General features: G+C 48.4%; 2 protein-coding genes across 6 annotated transcripts in view; both read right to left on the bottom strand.

The window, feature by feature from the left end:
• Positions 1-1,242: 1,242 nt before the first annotated feature.
• LOC135238323 (plexin-B1-like) lies at positions 1,243-4,357 on the bottom strand. The gene is made up of 7 exons (XM_064306105.1): positions 4,163-4,357; positions 3,373-3,533; positions 2,910-3,057; positions 2,702-2,766; positions 2,218-2,293; positions 1,760-1,834; positions 1,243-1,308 (listed from the first exon to the last, which is right to left on the bottom strand). Exons 1-7 carry the CDS (start codon positions 4,340-4,342, stop codon positions 1,243-1,245), a joined length of 771 nt encoding a protein of 256 aa, XP_064162175.1. The 5' UTR covers positions 4,343-4,357.
• A 774-nt stretch (positions 4,358-5,131) lies between these two features.
• Positions 5,132-21,117, bottom strand: part of LOC135237867 (plexin-B1-like) — an 81,401-nt gene continuing 65,415 nt past the window's right edge. For all 5 annotated transcript variants that reach the window (XM_064305394.1, XM_064305392.1, XM_064305389.1 and 2 more), the window contains 22 exons: positions 20,690-20,798; positions 19,790-19,898; positions 18,093-19,091; positions 17,223-17,357; positions 16,098-16,220; positions 15,389-15,482; positions 14,920-15,086; positions 14,246-14,397; positions 14,026-14,128; positions 13,658-13,794; positions 13,335-13,511; positions 12,193-12,418; positions 11,618-11,860; positions 10,702-10,878; positions 9,858-10,006; positions 8,693-8,793; positions 8,022-8,239; positions 6,785-6,963; positions 6,303-6,369; positions 6,037-6,183; positions 5,475-5,640; positions 5,132-5,268 (listed from right to left, as the gene is read on the bottom strand). In XM_064305394.1, the coding sequence (XP_064161464.1) occupies positions 5,147-5,268; positions 5,475-5,640; positions 6,037-6,183; positions 6,303-6,369; positions 6,785-6,963; positions 8,022-8,239; positions 8,693-8,793; positions 9,858-10,006; positions 10,702-10,878; positions 11,618-11,860; positions 12,193-12,418; positions 13,335-13,511; positions 13,658-13,794; positions 14,026-14,128; positions 14,246-14,397; positions 14,920-15,086; positions 15,389-15,482; positions 16,098-16,220; positions 17,223-17,357; positions 18,093-19,091; positions 19,790-19,898; positions 20,690-20,798 (4,100 nt within the window). In that variant the 3' untranslated portion in view covers positions 5,132-5,146. The remainder of the gene's footprint in view (positions 5,269-5,474; positions 5,641-6,036; positions 6,184-6,302; positions 6,370-6,784; positions 6,964-8,021; positions 8,240-8,692; positions 8,794-9,857; positions 10,007-10,701; positions 10,879-11,617; positions 11,861-12,192; positions 12,419-13,334; positions 13,512-13,657; positions 13,795-14,025; positions 14,129-14,245; positions 14,398-14,919; positions 15,087-15,388; positions 15,483-16,097; positions 16,221-17,222; positions 17,358-18,092; positions 19,092-19,789; positions 19,899-20,689; positions 20,799-21,117) is intronic.

The following is a 21,117-nucleotide window of genomic DNA, read 5'->3' as shown; positions in this document are numbered from 1 at the left end:
GGATATCACGCGGGTGCGTTACAGCCCGCATGGCGGGAAAGGGTAGAAGCTATGTGCTATTCAGCTGTTGAGTTTAAAAAGAACAGTGCTCATACACACCTTGGGATTCAAGCGCGGCGTGATAAAGAAAGAGTGTCACCGCAAACCCTTAAGTCGTATTTTGTGGAAAGGGGATTTTCCTTCTTAGGTAATTTCGCGCAGTTATGACATGCTTATCTGGCCTCACAGTGAGCAAGTTTTTTTTACAGTGAATAGCAGCTGTAACAGCACAGACTTAATTACTCTGGGAGAATAAAGGTGTGAAGTAATCCAGGGAGAATGAAGTTGACACATTTGAAGCACCTGTACTTGACCATTACCTACTGAAAACCATAAAGCTGTTGTGAGTTAGTGAGGACACTTATGGGGGATAGGGGGTATTTACAGATAATGCCCTACATAAACACTCCTCCACTATCTCAATTAAAATAAAAACACAACATGACTATAGTGGGTAAATTAAACCAGAAGTGAAAGGATAGAGGGTTTAGAATTATATCATCAGAAATAGAATTTTGCAAGGGGAAAAAACCCCCACAATAAACTGACAAACTGTTCGTTAAAGAACCACCAAGAATTCCTACGGATCACCAGTCTAACTGCTGCATCTTTTATACTTTACTAATCTGTTGCATCAAAAACCAGCTTCATGGGGATTAATTCAAGTGTCTGGTGGGTGTCTGGTAACCAGGCGATCAGTTCATTGTTTATCCTGTTCACTGCCGAAATCCGCAGTCGCCACCTGGTTTCCACATCACTGCATGACAACGCCTCAGTTTGCACTTGTTCAATGAAGTGGCATTTGATTCCTTGCCAGGATCTCCTACAGATGTCTTAGTACAGCTCAGTAATGTATGTGGATACACATCTAATTGATCTAACAGACATCCAAGCAGAAAAAAAAGGAAAGCTGGATGGTAGAAATATCCGGTTCGGTAAAAGGGCAGGTTGTGGAGAGGCACCCGGTCCCCTCTGCCCTGGAGAGCGCCTCTCCCCTCCTGCGGTTGGACGAGCTGAGGAAAATCGGGGGTCTGCACCCAGACTTTCCCTTCCGCTTTTCCCTCCCTCCCCCTCCCCGTTCGCTGGAGCTCCTCCCTCCTCCCCACCTCCGGCTGAAGCTCCTCCCTCCTCCCCACCTCCGGCTGAAGTCTCCCCTCCTCACAAGTCGTCCTTTGGTTCCCCTGGCTGCGCTGCAAGTGACTGCTAGGGGCGCTCGTACCCCAGCTGCATCTTCTGGGCGGTAGTGTCCTCCTCCAAGGCAGTGATGATCTGGGAGGGACACGGCGAACAGGACGGGCCGGAGTTACACATGCGACGAAAAGTCCTTCATCACCGAGCACCCCCGCAGCCTTTAATCCGTTTAGGCATTCAACCAAGATAATTAAAGGCACAATTCGCTTTCTGGAGTTTATTTCAATGTCATGTCCATTTTAGCGTATATCTTAGATCGCTCCAGACAGTTTTTATGTGCAATGAAAGATAATTTAGATATTTATGGAAGTTTCTGGCAACCTGCTGGCTTAACAATTGCTATTATTGGCGCATTGTCAGGTTTGTGATTTAAAGCAAGAAAATACACTTCAAGTAAATCCAACCAGCTTGTTTAGTTGCGCAGATTGTTATTCTCTCCCTCTTTATCGCTGCAAGAGGTTAGCTCATTTGTATACTGCTGAAAGTGTAATTATAGGGCAGCAGCATTGTTGAGAGGGCAGAGACTCACCTGGTCGTAGTACTTGTTGATGTATTTGTACAACTCATGCAGGGCCACAAGGTAATTCAGTTCTCCTGAGTAATTCTACATGAAAAAAGGAATGTTTAACACAATTCAGAAATTTATATATAAACAATACATGCCCTTCAAAGAGAAAATAATGTTTTCCAATAAAATTACAGAGCTAAAACATTTTAAACGGCTAGTGATATCAACTCGTTAAGAAGTTAATATTTAGAGAAGTGAGAAGCCGCTATACTCTGTACTAGTTGGTTTGAAATCCTTCTCAGAGCAGAAACACTCAGTTAACATTAGGATTAGAATGGGTAAGAAACTGATTAGCATTTTCAATAGCATACTACATATGTTTTTGCCAAATAAAATGACACATTGTGAATTCAGACGATGGATGTGAAAACATATGTTAAGGTCATAGGCATAATAAAAAATTTTTTTTTTAAACATACCCTGGATAGCTCTGCTAGTGCAGAGTTCATCTCCTGGTCACTGGCAGAGATGGTCTGTCTGATATCAGCATAGTACCTGCACAGAAAGAAAGGAAGAAAAACAGAGAAAGGAAGGAAGTGTGTGGGTGGCGAGATGATAGAAGAGAGAAAGAGGAAGGGACGGAGAGGGCGAGGAAGAAGGAAAGAAACAAAGGAAGGAGAAAGATGGAGAGAAGCAGAGGAAAGATGGCAATGTGGATTTAAGTCCCGATAGTGTGTCCTGAATACTGCCCCCCATCTCAACTCAAACCGGCAGCAAATAGCATTTTCTTATCAAAAAGAACAATGTTCTAAATTTATCACCGTTATCTGTCCCGCCTCGCGGCTGACCCCGTGCCCCACCGGTGCCCCCCGCCGAGCCCCGCGGCAGATCCCATATGCCCAGGCCGTGCCCCGACAGCTTGCCCATCGCCACCCAGAGCCCTGGCAGACGGCTCGCACCTACCTCTCCACCATCTGCTTGTAGCGAGGAATGTCTCTGGCATAAAGTAGCTTGTTGATGGGGGAGTCCTGAGCACAGGGAGAGAGATACTTAGGCGTTAAACACGTGCTGGGGAGGTAGGGAATCTTCGGCCTGCCTGAACCACTCTGCCTTCCCCTCCTGGCCCCTTCCCTCCCACCCGTCCGTCCGTCTGTCTGTCCGTCTCGCTCACCCTTCCCAGCTTGTGTTCGGCGATGGTGCAGGAGTCCATGAAGGTCTGGGCGATGACGGACAGGACGGCGTCCACATTGTCCGAGGCCTGGACGTCGAAGATGAACTGCGGGTTCTTCACGATGTTGATCCAGAACCTCAACGGCAGACTTTGGGGGAAAACAACCAAACAAAAAAAAACCCAGTTGGAGGAAATCTGCTTGGTTTTTATGTGATAGAAAAACAAAGTGAACGGGAAGGGAAGTTCCATTCACCCAAACGCTAAAAGTCTCCACAATGCTTAAGGAGATGTTGTAATGTGGAGAAAACACCAAACTCTACAAGATCCTTCAGGAGACCTTCTAATGCAGAAACCCACTGAGTTTTCCCAATGCGAGACCTTGCATTTTAGGCAAACACTAAAACTCTTCACAACGCTAAAAGGCGATCTTATTCATCCACTAGCAGGTCGGATATTTTCCTACCTATTGGTTTTCCAGATGTGGATGGTCTCGCTGTCCGAGATTCCGTGGTGCGCGGCCTGGTCGTCCAGGAGATCGAAGAAGTACTTCACGGCGAGAGGCACCGGCCGACTAGTGCTGAGAATCACCTGGAACAGGTCGTCCACAAACTTCTGCAGCGTACCCTGTGAAGGTTAGCATGTTACAGCATCACTCCATGAGCACATACAACTGCACAGCCCCAGCGACTATCAGTGCAGATAACACTGTGCATCACTACGTCGCTAGAAGGAATAATTTTACATTATATGCTACAGGCACCCCTTAACCACAGCCGCTAACATAGTTGGCATCTTCCCCATTTGAACTCTTCAGGCAGGATAAATGCCCTGTTCAGATGTGCAAGAGCAGTGTCCCACTCCTAATCATACGGGCACAGTTCCAGTTCCCTGAACTGCTCATCTCTCTAGCTGCTCCCCCTCTGACCCTCTTTCTGTGCATGATGTCACAAGAGGGGTTCCTAAATACATAACCCCCCCCACAACTTTGGCAAGTTTATCTAACACGTACTGCAGGTTGCAAAGCATTGGCAGTAAACTCTCTAGTGCATGTTGAGGAAGCAGCAAAACAGTACAGTCTAAAGCATAATACTATAATCATAATGTCGTAATATTACTGCAAAATAATTCATGAATCCTTTATATCAGAAGTCTAAAATATGTAATTATAGAAATATGGTAATCTAAAGTAAATAAGAATGCACATGAAAAGGAGTATTGTAAATTGTAATTCTGGGACCCCTGTGGGGCAGTACCTTCATGGAGAGCAGGCGTGTGAGGTAGATTTCGGGGATGGCCTTGGCTCTCTCCCGCTCTCTCAGGCTGCCCCGCCGGTGTTTGGGCAGCTCCGGCTCCTCGCTGGCCTTCACCAGGTGCCACAGCCTCACCCCACCTTCGTCTGCGTCCTCCAGCATCGGCGTCTCTGCACCGCACATTCATGTGTAATGTCATATATATGTCATATGTAATGTGCACAGTGTAATGTAATGTGCATCTTAATGTAAAATGTATTATATAATGTGTAATGTAATATGTATAGTAATATGTAAAATGTATTAAATAATGTAATATGTAATGTCATGTGTACAGCTATTTTTCTAATGTAATATGTAATGGGTAATGTGATGTGTATTGTAATATGTTAAATGTATTATGTAGTGTAATATGTCATACGTAATGCGTAATTTAATGTAATATGTAATGCCATGTGTACAGCTATTTTTATAATGTAATATGTAATGGAATGTGTGTGATTGTATATGTAAATGTATTATACTGTGCATGTAGTGTAATGTCATGTAAGTGGAATAATGTATATGTATGCCTGTGCGCGCAGAGCAGGGCCACTCACTCTCCTGCCACTAGTCGGGTGTCATGGGAGTTGCGTGCCGGGCACCAATGCCCCGGCAGAACCTGCGCAATCACAGCAGAGAAAATGTCAGAAACTGAATGACCCATTCACGCACTGAGCTTGTTTTATTAAATCAGAATTTTGTTTTTATTGAGAGTTATTTTTAATTATTTATTTCAAAATCTGTTGAATGTAATCATATTATACTCAAACACTTGCTGGTCAGTGGTGTGAAATAACAGAAACAAGTTCACACTGGTGTAAGACAGAGTCCAGATGTTACAGGACGTTATTTGGGCTTTATTGTTTACACACATTTACACCCCAAGCCATGATACAAATAGAGATGAGTAATAATCCCCAAGACATTAGCGCTGCAGCAGCATCTTTAAAAATAAACACCCACCTTGTAGTGCTGCAGCGTGTTGAGCCGCTTCCACGTGCCCTGCACCACGGACGTTAAGTCCTCATCGGACAGGATCAGGTGACCAGCCACGCCCGACCGCCACTCTAAACACCAACACCAAACAAGACAAGTTCAGAAAGAAGGGAAAGAATGGCTCAAATATCGAAGCATTAAAAAAAAGCAAAGAATGTACTGAATTATACTGTGAACAAACCATATGTACAATAAGTATGACATCATTCAGTTACAAGCCATACAGGTGCAGGAGAGGGAAAAGCAGATTTTGTGGGGGCGGAGGTCAGGAGCTCACCCAAGTCGAGGGAGTCCGTGTGTGGCCGGTGAGAGAAGGACGTGCCCTTGTACATCTGGTCCAGGACCTTCTCCTTCACCTGCGTGATGGTGTCGCAGTCCAGCACCTTGGCCGCGACGGGCTGGGCCTCGTTCCCAGCCCCGCCCTGGACCAGCACGTTCAGCGTCTGGAGGAGGAAGCGCAAGGACTCAGCTTTGCCCCTCTTCCTCACCCCGGATCTTCCTCAGGCAGACTCCCCGACCAACTCGCACCGCACAGATTTCCCCATAATGATCAGACGGCTGGTGCTGTGGCGTTGTCATTGACAGATCTCTCTGCCACTGAGGTGTTCCCATTCTGATGTGGCTTATGCACAATCATGCAGAGGCTTGACCAATAAGCCTCCAGTAGTTAGAAGACCTAATGGGAGTGGACACAACTGGGGTGATCTTGGAAACGCTTGCCCCCAACCGAGTGAGATGGGGGCCATTCGTCAATAGCCTGTGCTCCTCAGAAGAGCCAAGGGCTTTAGAAGAGTCAGATGGCAGAGAATATGGGAGGGGTGAAGTGTTCTTGGCCTCACCAGGGTGCGGTACTCCACGTCCTCCCGGAGCAGGCGGTTGTCGTTCAGCGTGTACTTGGCCTTCCCCGTCACCGCGTCCACGGGGCCCTTGTCCACCTGGTGCTTTATGGCCCGGAAGAGCATGTAGAGGGACTCCCCCGCAGAGTCCTGTGGGGCGCGGAAAAGACAGGGCGGCCATTAACACACAAGCACTCCATGAAGCTTCAGAGGACTGTTGACATTTATCTATAGCGCGTGTGCTTTCCCTTTCACACGGACCAACTCACCCTCAGGAAGGCATAGAGGCAGATGGACATCCAGTTAGTCAGGAGCTTCTCCACCACCGTCTCAGTTCTGGAACAGGGACAGTGAGCAGTCACAATAACACATAATCCAAAAACTCCTAATCATAACATCTACTGCCTACATTATGAATTACTACAAGGGCTAACCAACAATGTTATCCATAAAACTATCACTATAATAATATACTCCAAGCCTACCCATAAAAATGCAACTACTACTATGAGTATACTGCAACTATTTCTACTACTAATATTGTATTACTACAACAAGTGTTGTATTACTGTTATGATTACTATTTGTACTTAAACAACTAGAAGTTTTTTCTTGTATTACTACTACAAGCATTACTACTACTACTATAAAAGCATGCACTGCATTGCATATTTAGAGACCCCCCAGGGGGAATGGGTGTGTCACCCCTCAGTGTTCAGGAACTGCCGCCGCGCCCCTGCGCCGTTCTCACCTGCGGAGCATGAGTTTGGGGTTCTTGGCGACGTACTGCTCCACCAGGTCGTTGAGCAGGGTCTTGAGGATGTCGGTGAAGTACTCCAGCTTGCCGTGCAGGGCCACGGTCAGCAGGGAGGCCACGTACGCCCGGTCCCTGGGGGAGAAGGTCCGCTGGCTCTCCAGGGTGTGGATGAACTGGGACAGGAAGCACGCGCGCGGGGGGACGATTAACGGCAGAACACCAGAGAGTCACGTCGGCCTGTTCGCTATTTTTTTGTTTTGTTTTGTTTTTTAAAGCTGTAGTGCAAGGTAAACACAACATCGGCCAGGACAGACACCGCTGGGAAATGACTGCTTCCTGGTCTGTTTAAATTGGACCCATGCGATCGCTCCCTCGAAAAACTCACACATTTCAGTTTTCAAAATAGGTTTCATAACCATTAAAACATCAATAAAAATGTTCAAAATGACTGTGGGAAGTTTTGTAATGCGTATGCAATTTCCTCCTAATAACATGAAAATTATGAAAGAGAGGTACATTTTTCCCCAATGACACACTCCACTGCAACGGCCTTAATATTCATTCCAAAAAAGGAAAGAACGACTGTAATTACTGTGTTGCTAAAACTGAGGAAAAATCTGCAGCGTAGTTGCTGTGTTGGCCATTAGGTTTAAAGGGACTTAAATCACCCATATCAGGGTGCGTAAAAATTGTTAAGGGGAGAAGTTGAAACACAAGTATTTTGCACAGCATTAAACCAGTAACGTTTACAGCTTGTATTTATATACCCAACATAACCCAGTGCAATGTCACTGCATGCCACATGTAACTAACTGGGGAAATGTACTAAATTTGGAGCAAACTTATCTTTCTCTTGCTATTTGTGAACATGCTGTACATGTAGAAAGTCATTTCATCGCCTTCGTTAAAATCGCAAGTAAGGTAAGCTTTCACATCAAGACAACAGGTGGCACTCACAGCCAGTAATTTTAATTTGTTTAAATCGAAATGCTTGTGATGTGTGCATTATAGAATGCAGTGTATTTTTTCCTACATTTTGGCCCTTTTTCAGCATTAAAAAAATGCAGAGTCCTGCATTAACGCGAGCACTGAAAGAGCACCTATTCCAACCCGAGGACACAAACCGAAGGCTCTGGGCCCATCTGTACTCTTTCGAGCACGCCCGCGTTCACCCCGGGTTTCCCCCGCGTAGTTAGCGGTCGCGGCGGGCGGGACGAGGAGGGCTCGTCACCTTGGTGAGGAAGAGCTTGCTGTTGAGCAGGTTGGAGAGCTGCACCAGGCCCTGCTCCACCGTCTGCCGCCGGCACTCCTGCACGTCCAGGTCGCGGCGCAGCGGCGACTCCCGGTGGCCGGGGAAGAAGATGCGCTCGGCGTACATGCGGTAGTCCAGGAAGGGGATGCCGGAGCCCACCAGGTCGCTGGACATGTCCATCATCTCCGTCATCAGGTCTGCGGGAGAGACAAGAGGGAGGCGTCACGCTGGTGCTGGGATGTGATGGTTACCATGGAAACAAACGGCAAGGGCTCGCTGCGTAGAACTGCAGTTGGAGAATTGCTCTCGTAACACAAAAGTTTCAGGTTCAAATCCCAGCTGGGGTACTGCTACTGCACCCTTGAGCAAAGGTAAGGCCTTAATTGCTGCAGTAAAATACCCTGCTGTATAAATGCACAGGAGTAAAAATAGGCTGTGCAAGTTGCAACAAGGGGAAAATGTTAAGCAAATAAATAATTCAGTGCACTGCATTCAATAACGCTAGTATGCTCTGAGGTTATGCAAAAATATATCTTTGGGTTTTTGCTACAATGCGATAAACAAAATCATATATATCCAAACAGAGAGCAATAAACAGAACATATAGGCTTGTTCCTATTTAAAATTGGGGGAGGTGTGGCCCTGCTCACCAGTGAACTCCTTTTTGCAGCGGTCTCTCACGCTGGTCTCCAGATTCTCCAGCTGAATCTGGACCTTCTTGTAGTCTCTCAGGGCCTGCTTGCTCTTCCTCCTGCCGAAGCCACACCCCCTGCATTAGCCGACTACAACCATCGCCCGAAGCACGCATTCGGGAAAGAGCGGCATCCTGAAAACGCTTCTTGTCACAGGACGTAAAAAAGTGAATTAATGGACCAAAAACAACCAACTGAAACTGACAACACACTACTGAGAGAGTTCTCTGAGAGAGACTTTTTTGACCCATCTTGCTGAAAGTCTTTGAGGCTCTGGGTTTATGAAAGCCTGGTTCAAACTACACATTTATCCCCAATATTCTATTGTGGAGGGAAAACTGGAATATTCAACCGATTAAAATACTGGTAACAAACACTGAGTGAGGGCTCTGTACTAACATCATGTCAGCACAGACCATCATAAATGCTTAATTTTGAAGCTCATGATTGTTAAAATGCATTCTAACAGCTGAATATTTTGGTCCTTAAAAAATACTGCATTAGGCTGCAGAGCTCAGGGCTCAAATATTACCTTTGATATGAAACGAACACAAAAACGATAACAAAACACCTACACCTCTTATATTCACACACAGCCAAATTCGGTTAGCTAGCCACCTAACATGCAAACGTAAGATCAGGCAGGCCTTTACAGCACAATGAGCTGTAATTTCCAGTTCTAATAGATGACTTTAAACTACATTACTCAGAAGTAAACGATCAAAAGTTGAGATTGTGGGAATGTCATTGCACCACATTACAGCATTGCAGCTCTAGGTCAGAGAAAGGGACTGGCTATATCTGTAATCTGTAACTTCATTTGACTGCATTAAACGCTAATGGACACAGCCTTGGCTGCCCAGGACAGCACTATGGAGCGTAATGCTGTGGTATCATTTGCAGAACTAATATTAGAGCTGTTAAGATACAAAATCTTGGTCACGTTACCAAATTTGGTTAGTTAATGGGCAATCGATTTTGACAATATTGGGTTTTACATGAAAGAGCCTTTTACTGTGGAAAACCTCATGGACACTTTTTATTAAATACACAGACCCGTTGGGAGAGGAAGTTCAGAATCAAAGAGAGGAAACTTCGAAGCAGCAGGAATACTCGGGCGCACCTGTATATGAGCACGATGATGAGCACGATCAGGGCCACGATGGACGCCCCCACCCCAACTCCGATCTGGGCCTCCAGGGGGAAGGTGGACTGGCTGAGGGTGTCGTACTGCACCTTGCCCAGGGAGAAGTTCAGGTTCCCCATCTGGACCTGCCCAGGGAGAGAGAGCAGACACCCAAACATACATTTAAAACAGTTCTAGTGCGCAGATGGGCCCCACGGCCTGGTATCGAACCCTGACCATGGTAGTGCAGACTGGGGCTGAGGCTGGCATGGAAACACTAGGTTTCCGGTCAAGCAGCTTTCGAGTTACATGGAGCGCATTTTTTCTTGCTTTAAGCCACAAACTGAGCCCCCTTTAAGCCATGTATGAAGAGGCTTCCTCTGATTAACGACTCGCCCACGTCGAGAGCGAAGATTACGGCAGTGAGAGCTGATAAAAATATAATTTGGCATTCCAGACTGGACAGGAAAAGGAGCAAGCATAAAAAGTGGGGTGTGTCTTTCTGCATTACACCCCGGGCACGGGCATTTCCACTCGTATACAAACATAAGATTTAAATGACAGAGGCACTCTGAATAACTGTCTGAAGTACACCGGATTCCTTAATTTCAAATAAACCTGCCAACTGCTAACCACGTCCCCATGCTTCAGCTGCATGCCTTTGTCAAGAATGACCAAACTTGCCTCGGTTGTCGATCTGACAGTCAAGATTGATGGCTGCATTTAAAATGAGCCAAAACATCAGAACGTGGTTAAAAACTGGTTGCTGTAATAGCGAATAGCTACGTATAAAATTAAAGAAGGAATAAAAACATTTCAAACAACATTGCAGAGGACTCACGGTGAACTCTGGTAGGGGGTCGGCACCCTCGCGTTTCTTGCCAGGCCCCGGGGAGGGCTGCTGGGTCGGGGGTTCGCAGTACAGGTGGTTCCTGGTGAGAGTCTTCACCGAGCACACCCCCTCCCCAATTTGAGCCACCACCTCCTCCTTTAAGATGGCCAGGTCCAGGTTCTCCCCCTGCACACAGGCCACAGCACAGACGGACAGACAGTTGTAGGAGTCACAGGTTAAAGGGTACACAGGATATATGCCAAGATCACCAGTTTTGGCAAGAGAGGGTCAAGTTCCAGATGTTGCATAAGTAACAGACTGCTGAGGAACATTGTCATAGAACATTATAATAAAACACACTTATGACTAATTTCACAGCAACGTAAAGTGTTGGAAATAATCACAAGCACAACTAACTGCTTTAAAATATTAACTATTGTACAATAGTCACTACTGAAGATGATCAATTTCATGTAAGACAGTCTTCACTTTCAAAAATGAATTAAGACAAGAGCACACAATTCAAACCATTGCACCCTGGGAATTCTGTTTCAGGTCAGTGGTGAGCCAGGAATAAATGCTGGATTATACAACTACGAATAGCCACTGTAACTAAAGAGCACAAATGTATTTAATAAGGAGCAAACATGCAGAGGAAAACCACTTCCAAAACCTGACATGGCTCATACCATAATAAATCAACAAGAGGAAATTAATTTTTGGGACAGGCCACACACTGTTTCCTGAAGCCAAGCTTTGTTAACTGCTGCTGTATGCAGTACATAATATAAATTGGACAACTGAAATAACTCTGTAGAGGCCATGTACGTAGATGAAAGCCTGGAGCGTGTGTGTGTGTGTGTGTGCGTGCGTGTGTGTGTGTGTATGTGCGTGTGTGTGTGTGCGTGCGTGTGGCGCTTTTCACCTCCACAGAGATGATGCTCCCGGGCTTGTAGCGGTAGGGCTTGCTGGGGTCGTGCTGGTTGAGGGGATGCAGGATGGGGTTGAGCTCGTAGCTGAAGGGGCTGCGGCTGACCGTGTCGAAGTCGAAGCGCAGGTTGTCCAGGAGGAACTCCACCCGCACCTGGGCGTGGCGCGCGTGGGCCTCCACCGCCGGCGTCCGGCACAGGATCAGGGAGGAGGTGTTCACCTCGCAGCGCTCTACGAACTGAAACACAAAAATCACTCAGACTGAGAAACAGGAAATAAAAATCAGTGACATCATCACAGAAGAGAATTCCATGGTAGAACTCGTGCAAACCATGATTTGGCGGTGCACGCATTGCAGGTGGTCGATTACATTGGTGTGGTGCCCTGAACCTGGAAAATATGCTGTCATCTAGTGCATCCTCGTTTCCTCAAAACCATCTCTCAGGCACCGCGAGATTAAATAAACCATTGCTTTGATTATAAAGGAATTAGGGTAATTAGAAGAAATTAGTCTCCTTTTGAATGACTATGGCTGCTTAGCATATTTGCTTAATGGGGATGCAGGTTTACCTGTTTGACGGAACACAGGGCCCCTTCTGGACAACCGGGCTCCGGGACAATTCGGCGCCGTCTCCACAGCAGCCTGCCCCCAGGCCCTGGCCCCGCCCCCCTGCTGGTGCTTCTCCTCCTCCTCCTCCTGCTCTGAGCGCGCTCGAAAGGGGACACGGTCACCTGAATCCGAGGCTCCTGGACGACGTCCAGGTTATGGCCGGACACGTGGATCACCCGCCCGCCACTGATTTGACACAGGTATGGAGTGACACAGTGAGGATTAAGAAACACACTCACTGTATGATAAATCACAGGACAAATGAGTCATACAAACACCTATTGGTAAAAAAGCAAAAATTGGTATAGGAGCTCAACCAAAATAATTTGGTACAAGTCATGCAGCACTAGGTACAATTTAGTCAAGAAAATGGCGAGCTTTGTTGGGCTGCATGGCCTGTTCTCATCATTGTTATGTTATGTACATAGGAGCTCATCCTGAGTATAAGCAGAGCAACCAGTCCACCATGACTGGGAGTCCACGGAGGGACCCAGTCGGCCCAGTGTGTGTTTTAATATGGCCGCAGTTCTTCAGGTTAACATCGCGTTCGTTCCTCCTAAAAACCTGCCGGGCGCCTGCAGGCTAACGGTACAAGTGAGAGAATATTACATTTACAATTACACTCACTTATCAGACACTCTCCCCCAGATCAGCTTACAGACGTGGAGAACATCCGTTTTAGTATCACACAAGTGCGATATCATCAAAAAAAATCACAAAGGTCCTTTAAAACCAATGAGTTAACTGAACAAATCACCAATTAGTATTGTAAATTATAAACAAAGGTAAGAAGCACCATTCTGGAAACCGATCTTAAATTGTCTCTCCTCCATTAGGTACCAGCTCTGTGTTGTAGTACCGTAGTAGGTTGCACAACAGTCATTGGTTTGTTGCAACCAAATGTATCAGAGGGGAACACATGCATCATCTGCAGTGCTCCTGGTGTTGCGTGGGCGTGGTATCAGCGATACAACTCAAGAACTACCATTGGAAATTCAACAACAAAATACAACAGTGAAAATGTAAGAATATACTACGAATTCAAGATTTTGGTGGAGGGTTAGGGTGGGAACAGGAACAACGGAAGGACCAGGGAGAGTACCTGAGGAAGCTCTTTGAGGGTGCCGCCAGTGTGACGTTGGGGTCAGGGGTGTAGTGATAGGTGGCGTCCGACAGATGGCGCTCGCTGCTGCCGTAGCGCACCGTGACGCGGTGCTCCCCCGTCGTGTTGCTGGCGCCAGTCACGCACTCGATGCTGCCCTCCTGGACCTCAGAAGAGCTGGAGACGTGGAGGGGAGATAAACGAGAGCTGAGCGATCCTGGTACCAAGGGCCTGTGAGTCTTTCGGAGTTTTGTGCCCAGTCGCTCAGCAGAGAGTGTGCCGTTAAGTCTGGGCATCTCGGGGGTGGGGGGGTGGGGACTCACATGAGGCAAGGGACGGCTCCGACCACCACGCTGACCTCGCTGGGCCGTCCGGTGAGCAGCCTCATCCCGGCGATGGTCAGAGAGGTGCCCCCTGCTTTCGGGCCCCTCTGTGGGGACACCTGCGTCACAGTGGGGTCCTGGAGGGCACACGTGGTGTGCGTCACAAAGAGAAGAGAACAATAAGGCTCCAAAACCAGCAGTGAAAAGCACAGCTATGTGGTACGCGTGCATGTCCGCGTGAATGTGTTTACTGCAGTACGCTAGATAGCATTTGTCTGCTTTTATCAGGAGTAAAAGCAGCAACAGTGCGCAAACAGTGCATTACCAAACAGCAGGAAGTGGACGTGTGACCGCGTCCTGTTCTATACCTGGTAGCTGAACTTCTGGCCGGAGGAGCCGTACTCTCCTCCGCTCACTTCCACCGAAACCTGCCCGCTCTTCTCCCCGCTGGGCCCGGTTCTGCACACGATTCTGCAGGAAAACAAGAGAACGACGCGGGTACATCAACCAGTGCCCTTCACCAGCCAAACGTGCGTTCCCCCCCCACACACACACACACACAACCCCCCACCCTCGCGGTGGCTCTACCTGGAGGAGACCTCGTAGCGGTCGGGGAGGACGGCGCAGGGAACCCCCGCCACGGTGACGGAGTGCTGGATGTCCTGGGCCTTCTGCCCCAGGTTGGACCCAGAGATGGTGATGAGAGTGCCTCCCTCCACCAGGCCAGACAGGGGCTCGATCTGCCACAGAGACGAACCAAACGTCACCCTTCAGAACCAGCCTTCTTCCAAAACAAAGCCAACGTTTGTTTGGGAAGCAGACAAAACAGCCCCATTCATTGTCATGTCTGTTTATGCACGTTTACGCAAACGTCTGATGGGAATAGACAACCGAGTGACGATGCTAAATAATGCCATTAACAGCAGGGGTTCCCACACTCTCCATTCAAAGGCCCTCTAATGTCCACACTCTGGCTGAGGACCCCACCCCAGCAAAAATCTCAGCTGTTAACACTTTTATTCAACACCTAGTACAGGCAGCATTCTGCAGGTCTTTAACACACTAGTACAAGGACACATGTCCAAAATGGAATGTCATATTTACATCATCTACCCAGACCATATAATTATGCGTCCAATTGCAATAGTCATAAATGCAATTTATGAAACACTAAAACATTTTTAAAAAGGAGATTTTATTTTGTTTGTACAGTGTATTAGAGTTTCCACAGGCGAGCCCTGGGAGAGGACGGCCGGACTCACGAGGTGTATGACGGGGGCGGGGCAGGTCTGCTCTATCCTCTCCGTGCAGGAGTCCCTGTAGAGGCAGGAGGAGCGCGGGCCCCCGCACCACACGCAGCCGTACCTCTGCTCCGCCGTGTGGCAGCGGCTGCAGTCCGAGCGCCCCACCGAGCAGTTATACAGCGTCACTGTGGGCCACAGCGACAGCCAATCAGTAAGAGAGGCAGGGCACATTGCTCACACTGCTCTGCTCACAGTCAGCTCATACTGTCACAGTCACAAGTCAGTTAGTTCAGACTGTACCCTTCACAGTCATCTCACAGAGTAAGCAGAGTCACAGTCAGTTAGTTCATACTATACCAGAGTCACAGTCAGTTAGCTCAGACTGTAAGCTCATACTGTACCCACAGAGAGTCATAGTCAGTTGCCAACTGTTATGGCTGATGACCAAAAGTTTTTCCCATGACTGGGTGACTCCACGTCTGCTCACCGTACAGGTCTTGGGCGCTGTCCACATGGAAGGTGTTTCTCCTCTTCACGTAGACCATGGCATTGTACTCTTCCTGGGGAGCTGAGTAAGAGTACTGCAGCAGCCAGCGGAAAGAGAGAGAACCACAGTCAGGAACCACTAGAACACTGATTTATAACTGCAATTATAACAGGGGGAAGCTTAAAACTTTACAGCAATGAACAGCTCATAGTTACAGCTCAAATAGTACAGTAATTCAAAACATATTATTACTGTGAGTAGTTGAAAACTTATTTAAGAAATACAGCTAAAATGGCCCAGCAATTCAGTAATAATTATTAATACTACTGAGCACTGGAAATCATAGTAATGGACAGCTCGAATACAAATACCACTCAAATAGAGAAATTCAATTCCTAGGAATTTGAATGGTGTCAATGGCTAACCTGTTTTTTAATTATTATCAAACATTAATATTTATATGTAAGTTCAAATTATTTTTTTCAAATGCATAATCGTATTTTAATATGATCCCTAGAGAGAAAGCCTTGTTTGACACATGGACATATCAGTGGGAGTTAAAAATATGTCCAAATAAACCCTGGGGTTTATTTTCATAGGTTATGCTTGACGAACCAAACCAGCATGAATAAGTGAAAGGACGCACTAAAACCTAAATGAGACAGAACGTTACTCCTGTACGGAAACTGGAGATGGGAGACGGTCTGACCTGGTGCGACTGGCAGGTGATGTAGAAAATGGAGGGGTCCGCCTGGTCTATTTCCACGTAGGAGTCCACCACGACCGTGTGGCCCTCGATCACCAGCACGCACTCGTAGTCCAGGTCCCTATCCTGCGCGAGCAGAGCACCACAGGGAGCCAGATTTACCCCACAGACACTAGCGCCGCGCAGGACGGAGCACGACCCTGATCTGCAGCTCAAACGAGCGACTGCAGCGGGGGCAGAGGTGACATACCGGGCGCAGGATTCAAGAACGGCTTCGCGTAACGGGATTAGTTCAACAGAGCGATAAACGGACCCGACTGCTGTACGATTTCAGAAAGGGCTCTCACAACAGCGTAGTTCACTTGAGCAGCACATAACGACCATAACGCGCAACTCCGGTCCTGCAGGGCTGGTCTGCGTGCTGGTTTCTGTTCCAACTAATTACCTCAGTTTTAAAGTTTTCTGGCAGCTCTATAAACAAGGCTGGTTTGCTCCTGTACTTGAGCACAGCAAAATCTTTAGGATACACTTGCAGTCTGCGGGTGCACCTAGTGCTTATACAACTGTCAGATCAATATATGAAGAGCAGAACACAATTAAGTTAAGAGCGGAATTAAATTAAGATCAGAAGTTGGCACAAAATCCTGAAACGGATCGGCCTTTGCGGTGCACCCCAGCATTATACCAAATCGACTTCTGCCCAACCATCCATTCCAATACATCCTGCAGGGCTGTGCTTACAAATACATTACATTACAGGCATTTAGCAGACGCTCTTATCCAGAGCGACTTACACAACTTTTTACATACAGCATTTACATTGCTAAAGGCCTTACAATGGTGCCGTAACTTTGTAAGGCAGATTTAGTGTGCGCCTTACCTGGAAAAGGCAGATTTAGTGTGCGCCTTACCTGGAAAAGGCAGATTTAGTGTGCGCCTTACCTGGAAAAGGCAGATTTAGTGTGCGCCTTACCTGGAAAAGGCAGATTTAGTGTGCGCCTTACCTGGAAAAGGCAGATTTAGTGTGCGCCTTACCTGGAAAAGGCAGATTTAGTGTGCGCCTTACCTGGAAAAGGCAGATTTAGTGTGCGCCTTACCTGGAAAAGGTAGATTTAGTGTGCGCCTTACCTGGAAAAGGTTAAGGTTGCGGCCCATGAGGGTGATCCTCCTCTCGGTTCTGACGGGCAGGAGGGAGGAGCCCTGAACCTTCTCCACACAGGGGCAGGCCGACGCCCCCCAGCTTTCCAAGGAGCCCTCGTCCCCCTGCGCTCACAGCACACGTGGGCTGTTAAAACACTGCTTACCTGCACCGCTCTGTTCTGTGAACCCCCCCCCCCCCCCCAAACTGGCTTCCCACAAATGTAAGAATCCCACCATTTTTCAACAGCATCCCAACTGAAAATCACACACAATTAGGAATCACTCCATCATTGGCTTTCAAGTTCTTGAAATGAAAGAATATTCTAAAATGATTTGTTTCCCCTGTAAAGAGCACAGAGTCTGTTATTCAGTTACTGAAAGCATCCTACAAACAGGCTTTCCTGCTTCAAAAAATTCTCTCCAAAAAACTCCCCATTCCTCTCCTTTCTAGTTGTACAATTCGAAATAACGGATCATTTCTGCTGCAACAACTGCATTCCTGTGGACGGTTACACATTACAAAGTGTTAAGGCTCAGATGAAGCTTAGATGGAAGTTAAACGATGGTCAAATAAATATAATACAGCAAAAAAAAAACCCAGCTGGCCCAAGCTAAACTCAGGCAGCCAGATTTTTTTTTGTTGGCAGTTCTGTTTTCCAGGCAGCGATAATGTCAATAACAATAAGAACCAAATAATAATGATATGCACACGGTGAGAGAACAGTCCCTGGGTAACGTCAGGGCGGAGCTTTGCGGGGGCAGAACGGGAGGGGGGGGGGGGCATACGGAGTGTCCTGTCCGCGAGGGGGGGGCACTGAGAAGGCCCTAGCCGTGGTGGCGGGAGCAGCTGGGACTCACCGGCAGGTAAAAGTCGGACGAGTCGTACTGGTAGTCCAGCTCGGAGTCGGGCTCGGAGTCGCGCAGGTGGGGGTAGGAGGGGTGCGCCTGCTCGGCGTCTCCGTCCCCAGAGAGCACGGCGGCCGCCGAGAACGAGACCGTGTCGTTCTCCGCCACGGCCTCTGCCGCCTCCACCTCCTCTTCGGGCCAGAGGACGGAATCGCCGTCTCCGTCTCCCTCCTCTCCCCGCTCCACCACCTCCGGGAGTTGCGTCAGGGGCGAGGGGGGAGGAGCCTCTGTTGGGAGCGGGTGGAACGCCTCGTCCGATTCGATCGGCGCCCCCAGCGGGAAAGGCGTATCATCGGTCGGAGGCGGGGCCACGGGGGAGGGCTGGCTGTCGCCGGGAGGCTCAGCCACGGATTGGGTGTCTTCCATTGGCTGGGGGCTCTCAGTGGGAGGAGCCGTCACGGTCTTCAAGACCGGGTATGCTGGGGGTGGAGCCGGAGTGGTGGGCGTGGCGGCACCGAGAGTGACAGGCAGCTCCACCTCCACGACTTCCACTACTTTAGAGCTGGTGGGCGTGACCTCATCGCCTCCAGTGACCGGGAACTCCTCCAACGTGGTTCCTTCTTCTGCAAGGCTGGTGGCTTCCGTGGGCAGTGTTGTGGACATTGCGGCTGCCGTGGTGGGCGGAGGGGCAGGCATGGTTGTGGGTGGAGGGGTGGTGGGCATTGTCGTCGGCTCTGGGGTGGTAGTGGTGGCGGTGGTGGTGGTGGTTGGAGGTAGCGTGGTCGTCACTGGCTCCTCTGTGGTGACTTCAGTCGTGGTGGCTTCAGTGGTGGTTGCGGTGGTGGTAGTTGTTGTGGTAGTTGTTGTGGTGGTGGTTGTGGTTGTGGTGGTGGCTGCAGTAGTGGGTGCTTCGGTGAGTGGGATAGTGGTGGGGGCCAGAGTTGTGGTCGGGGCAGTTGATGTGAGCTTAACGTCTATGGTTGTTGGAGGTGCCGAAGTAGGAAGTTTGAACTGGTAGTTTTGAGAACAGGAGGAAAGAGAGGGAGGGGGAGGGGGGAGACAGAAAGAAACCGGCAAAACAAAAATAAAAACACACAATGAACATAAAAGCCAAAAAAGGAAAAGAAAACAAATCTGACAACGGTACAAAACATGGGCCGTGGGGTTATCGGTTTCACACGGGATTATTATCAGTGAACACAAAGCACATGCACTCACAAGGGTCTGGATGATGAGGCTGTGACACGGATGATGAATATGTTAAATCTTAGTTTTGCTTGCGTCGTTTGTTTTTGGAACACGAATATAAATATGAATAATAAAATATTCGGCAAATGTTAAGAGCAAATGCAGTCACCTACCTGTGTATCAAACCCCTGCCTAGAATCTGTCACAACCCAACCATTTCCACATACTCATTCTTTCTATGCAACCAATTACTATGTCGTAGGTGGCCGACTCTGGTCTTGGAGAGATGCAGAGTGTGCTTGTTCTCATTACTACTCAGCAGTTAATGGATCAATTAAAGCAGTTCATTACATAGTCGGCTCACCTCATCTGGTTCTCATTCGTTTCTGACTTTAAGGTGATTTTAACAGACGGGGCCTCCAGGACCCGGTTTGGCCACCCCCGCTCAACAGTTCTACAGTTTAGCTTCATTCCAAACCTCACAGGCTACGACCGGTCTGTTACCGATGCGGTCCACTTACGTGCTCGTTGTAAATGATCACCCCGTCCTCGCAGACGGGCTTGTGGGTGCACGAATGCTGGTGGATGCACCAGTTACAGCCCCAACGGCTGGTCACACAGCCGCGGCACCTGGAGGGGGACAGTGAGGGGGAGGCGGAGCGTAAGAGTGGGGTGGAGAGCAAGGAGGTGGAGCTTCAGAGGGACGTGGAGCTTCAGAGGGAGGAGGAGCTTCAGAAGGAGGAGGATCGCGAGTGGGAGGCAAGGTGTGCGAGGGAGGCAGAGAACGAGGAGGAGCAGTGCCCCAGCACCCAATGGCAGCAAAGAACAAACAGATGGCGTGATTAAATGATCCCGCTAATTGGCCTATGGTGAGGGACAATATACATACGTCTCTTAATTGAATTGTGTTTGGTTACTTATCAGTGTGGCCCCTGAAAACACTTGTGAGGGAGGGTAATTAAGTGAGTGCCTGGCCCGATGCACAAACAGATAAAGGAGTTTAAATGAAAACAGCCCTGCCATTTACCAAGGCGCATCCCAGTATCCATGCAGCTAAAAACCTCAAAGTGCATAATAACACATTGCATACTGAACACAGGAGTAGCCATTTAAATGTTACCACTAGCATATCAATATGTAGAAGAAAAGGGAGATTACTGACATCATAGTGCATTATCTTTCGGGCAGGCCGTTATCCAGGAAGTCCTGGCTTTCCAACCAGTCAAGCAGTATCAAGTAATTCATGCATCTTTCTCAAGGGTACTATAAGCGTGACTCATCTGGGGTTCAAGCCCATGACCTTCGGGCTACAAATCCCAAACCGCAGCCACTACATCACATTGTGCGGAGAGAGAGCCCCGCTCAAGCAAGCGGAGGACAGGTGGGGCGGGGCGGGGCGGGGCGGACGCATCTGCACTCACGGCGTGTTCCTGGAGAGCTGCTTGACCGCCGCGCAGTCGTAGAAGGTGAACGCTCGGGCGGCGACCGTCACGTTCAGGAAGCGGAGGGACAGGGTGACCGTGACGGAGTCTGCGGAGCGAGAAAGAACAACGCCCTTAAATCACCGCCCTCCCGCGACGCGACGTCCCCCAAATATTTATCAAAGGTCATTTTTACAGGTGGGGAGCTCTGGTACCAGCCTAAGACTGGAGATCCCAAAATGGACAAAAGTTTACTTTTAAAAACGGGAGACCAAGATTAAGAACACAAACCAGCTGCGAATGAAAAATGTGCCAAGGGGGGCTTCAGGAGAGTGGAGAAGAAAGGGGTTTAACGCACCACATCTGCTCCCGAAAACGCACCGGAAAGGACGGGGAGTGAAATGTTTGAAATTCTTCTGGGCCCGTAA

The sequence above is a fragment of the Anguilla rostrata genome, chromosome 13 (assembly GCF_018555375.3).
Source record: "Anguilla rostrata isolate EN2019 chromosome 13, ASM1855537v3, whole genome shotgun sequence".
Lineage (NCBI taxonomy): Eukaryota > Metazoa > Chordata > Actinopteri > Anguilliformes > Anguillidae > Anguilla > Anguilla rostrata.
The sequence above is the reverse complement of the archived record's forward strand: the minus strand, read 5'-3'. Positions and strand labels throughout refer to the sequence as shown.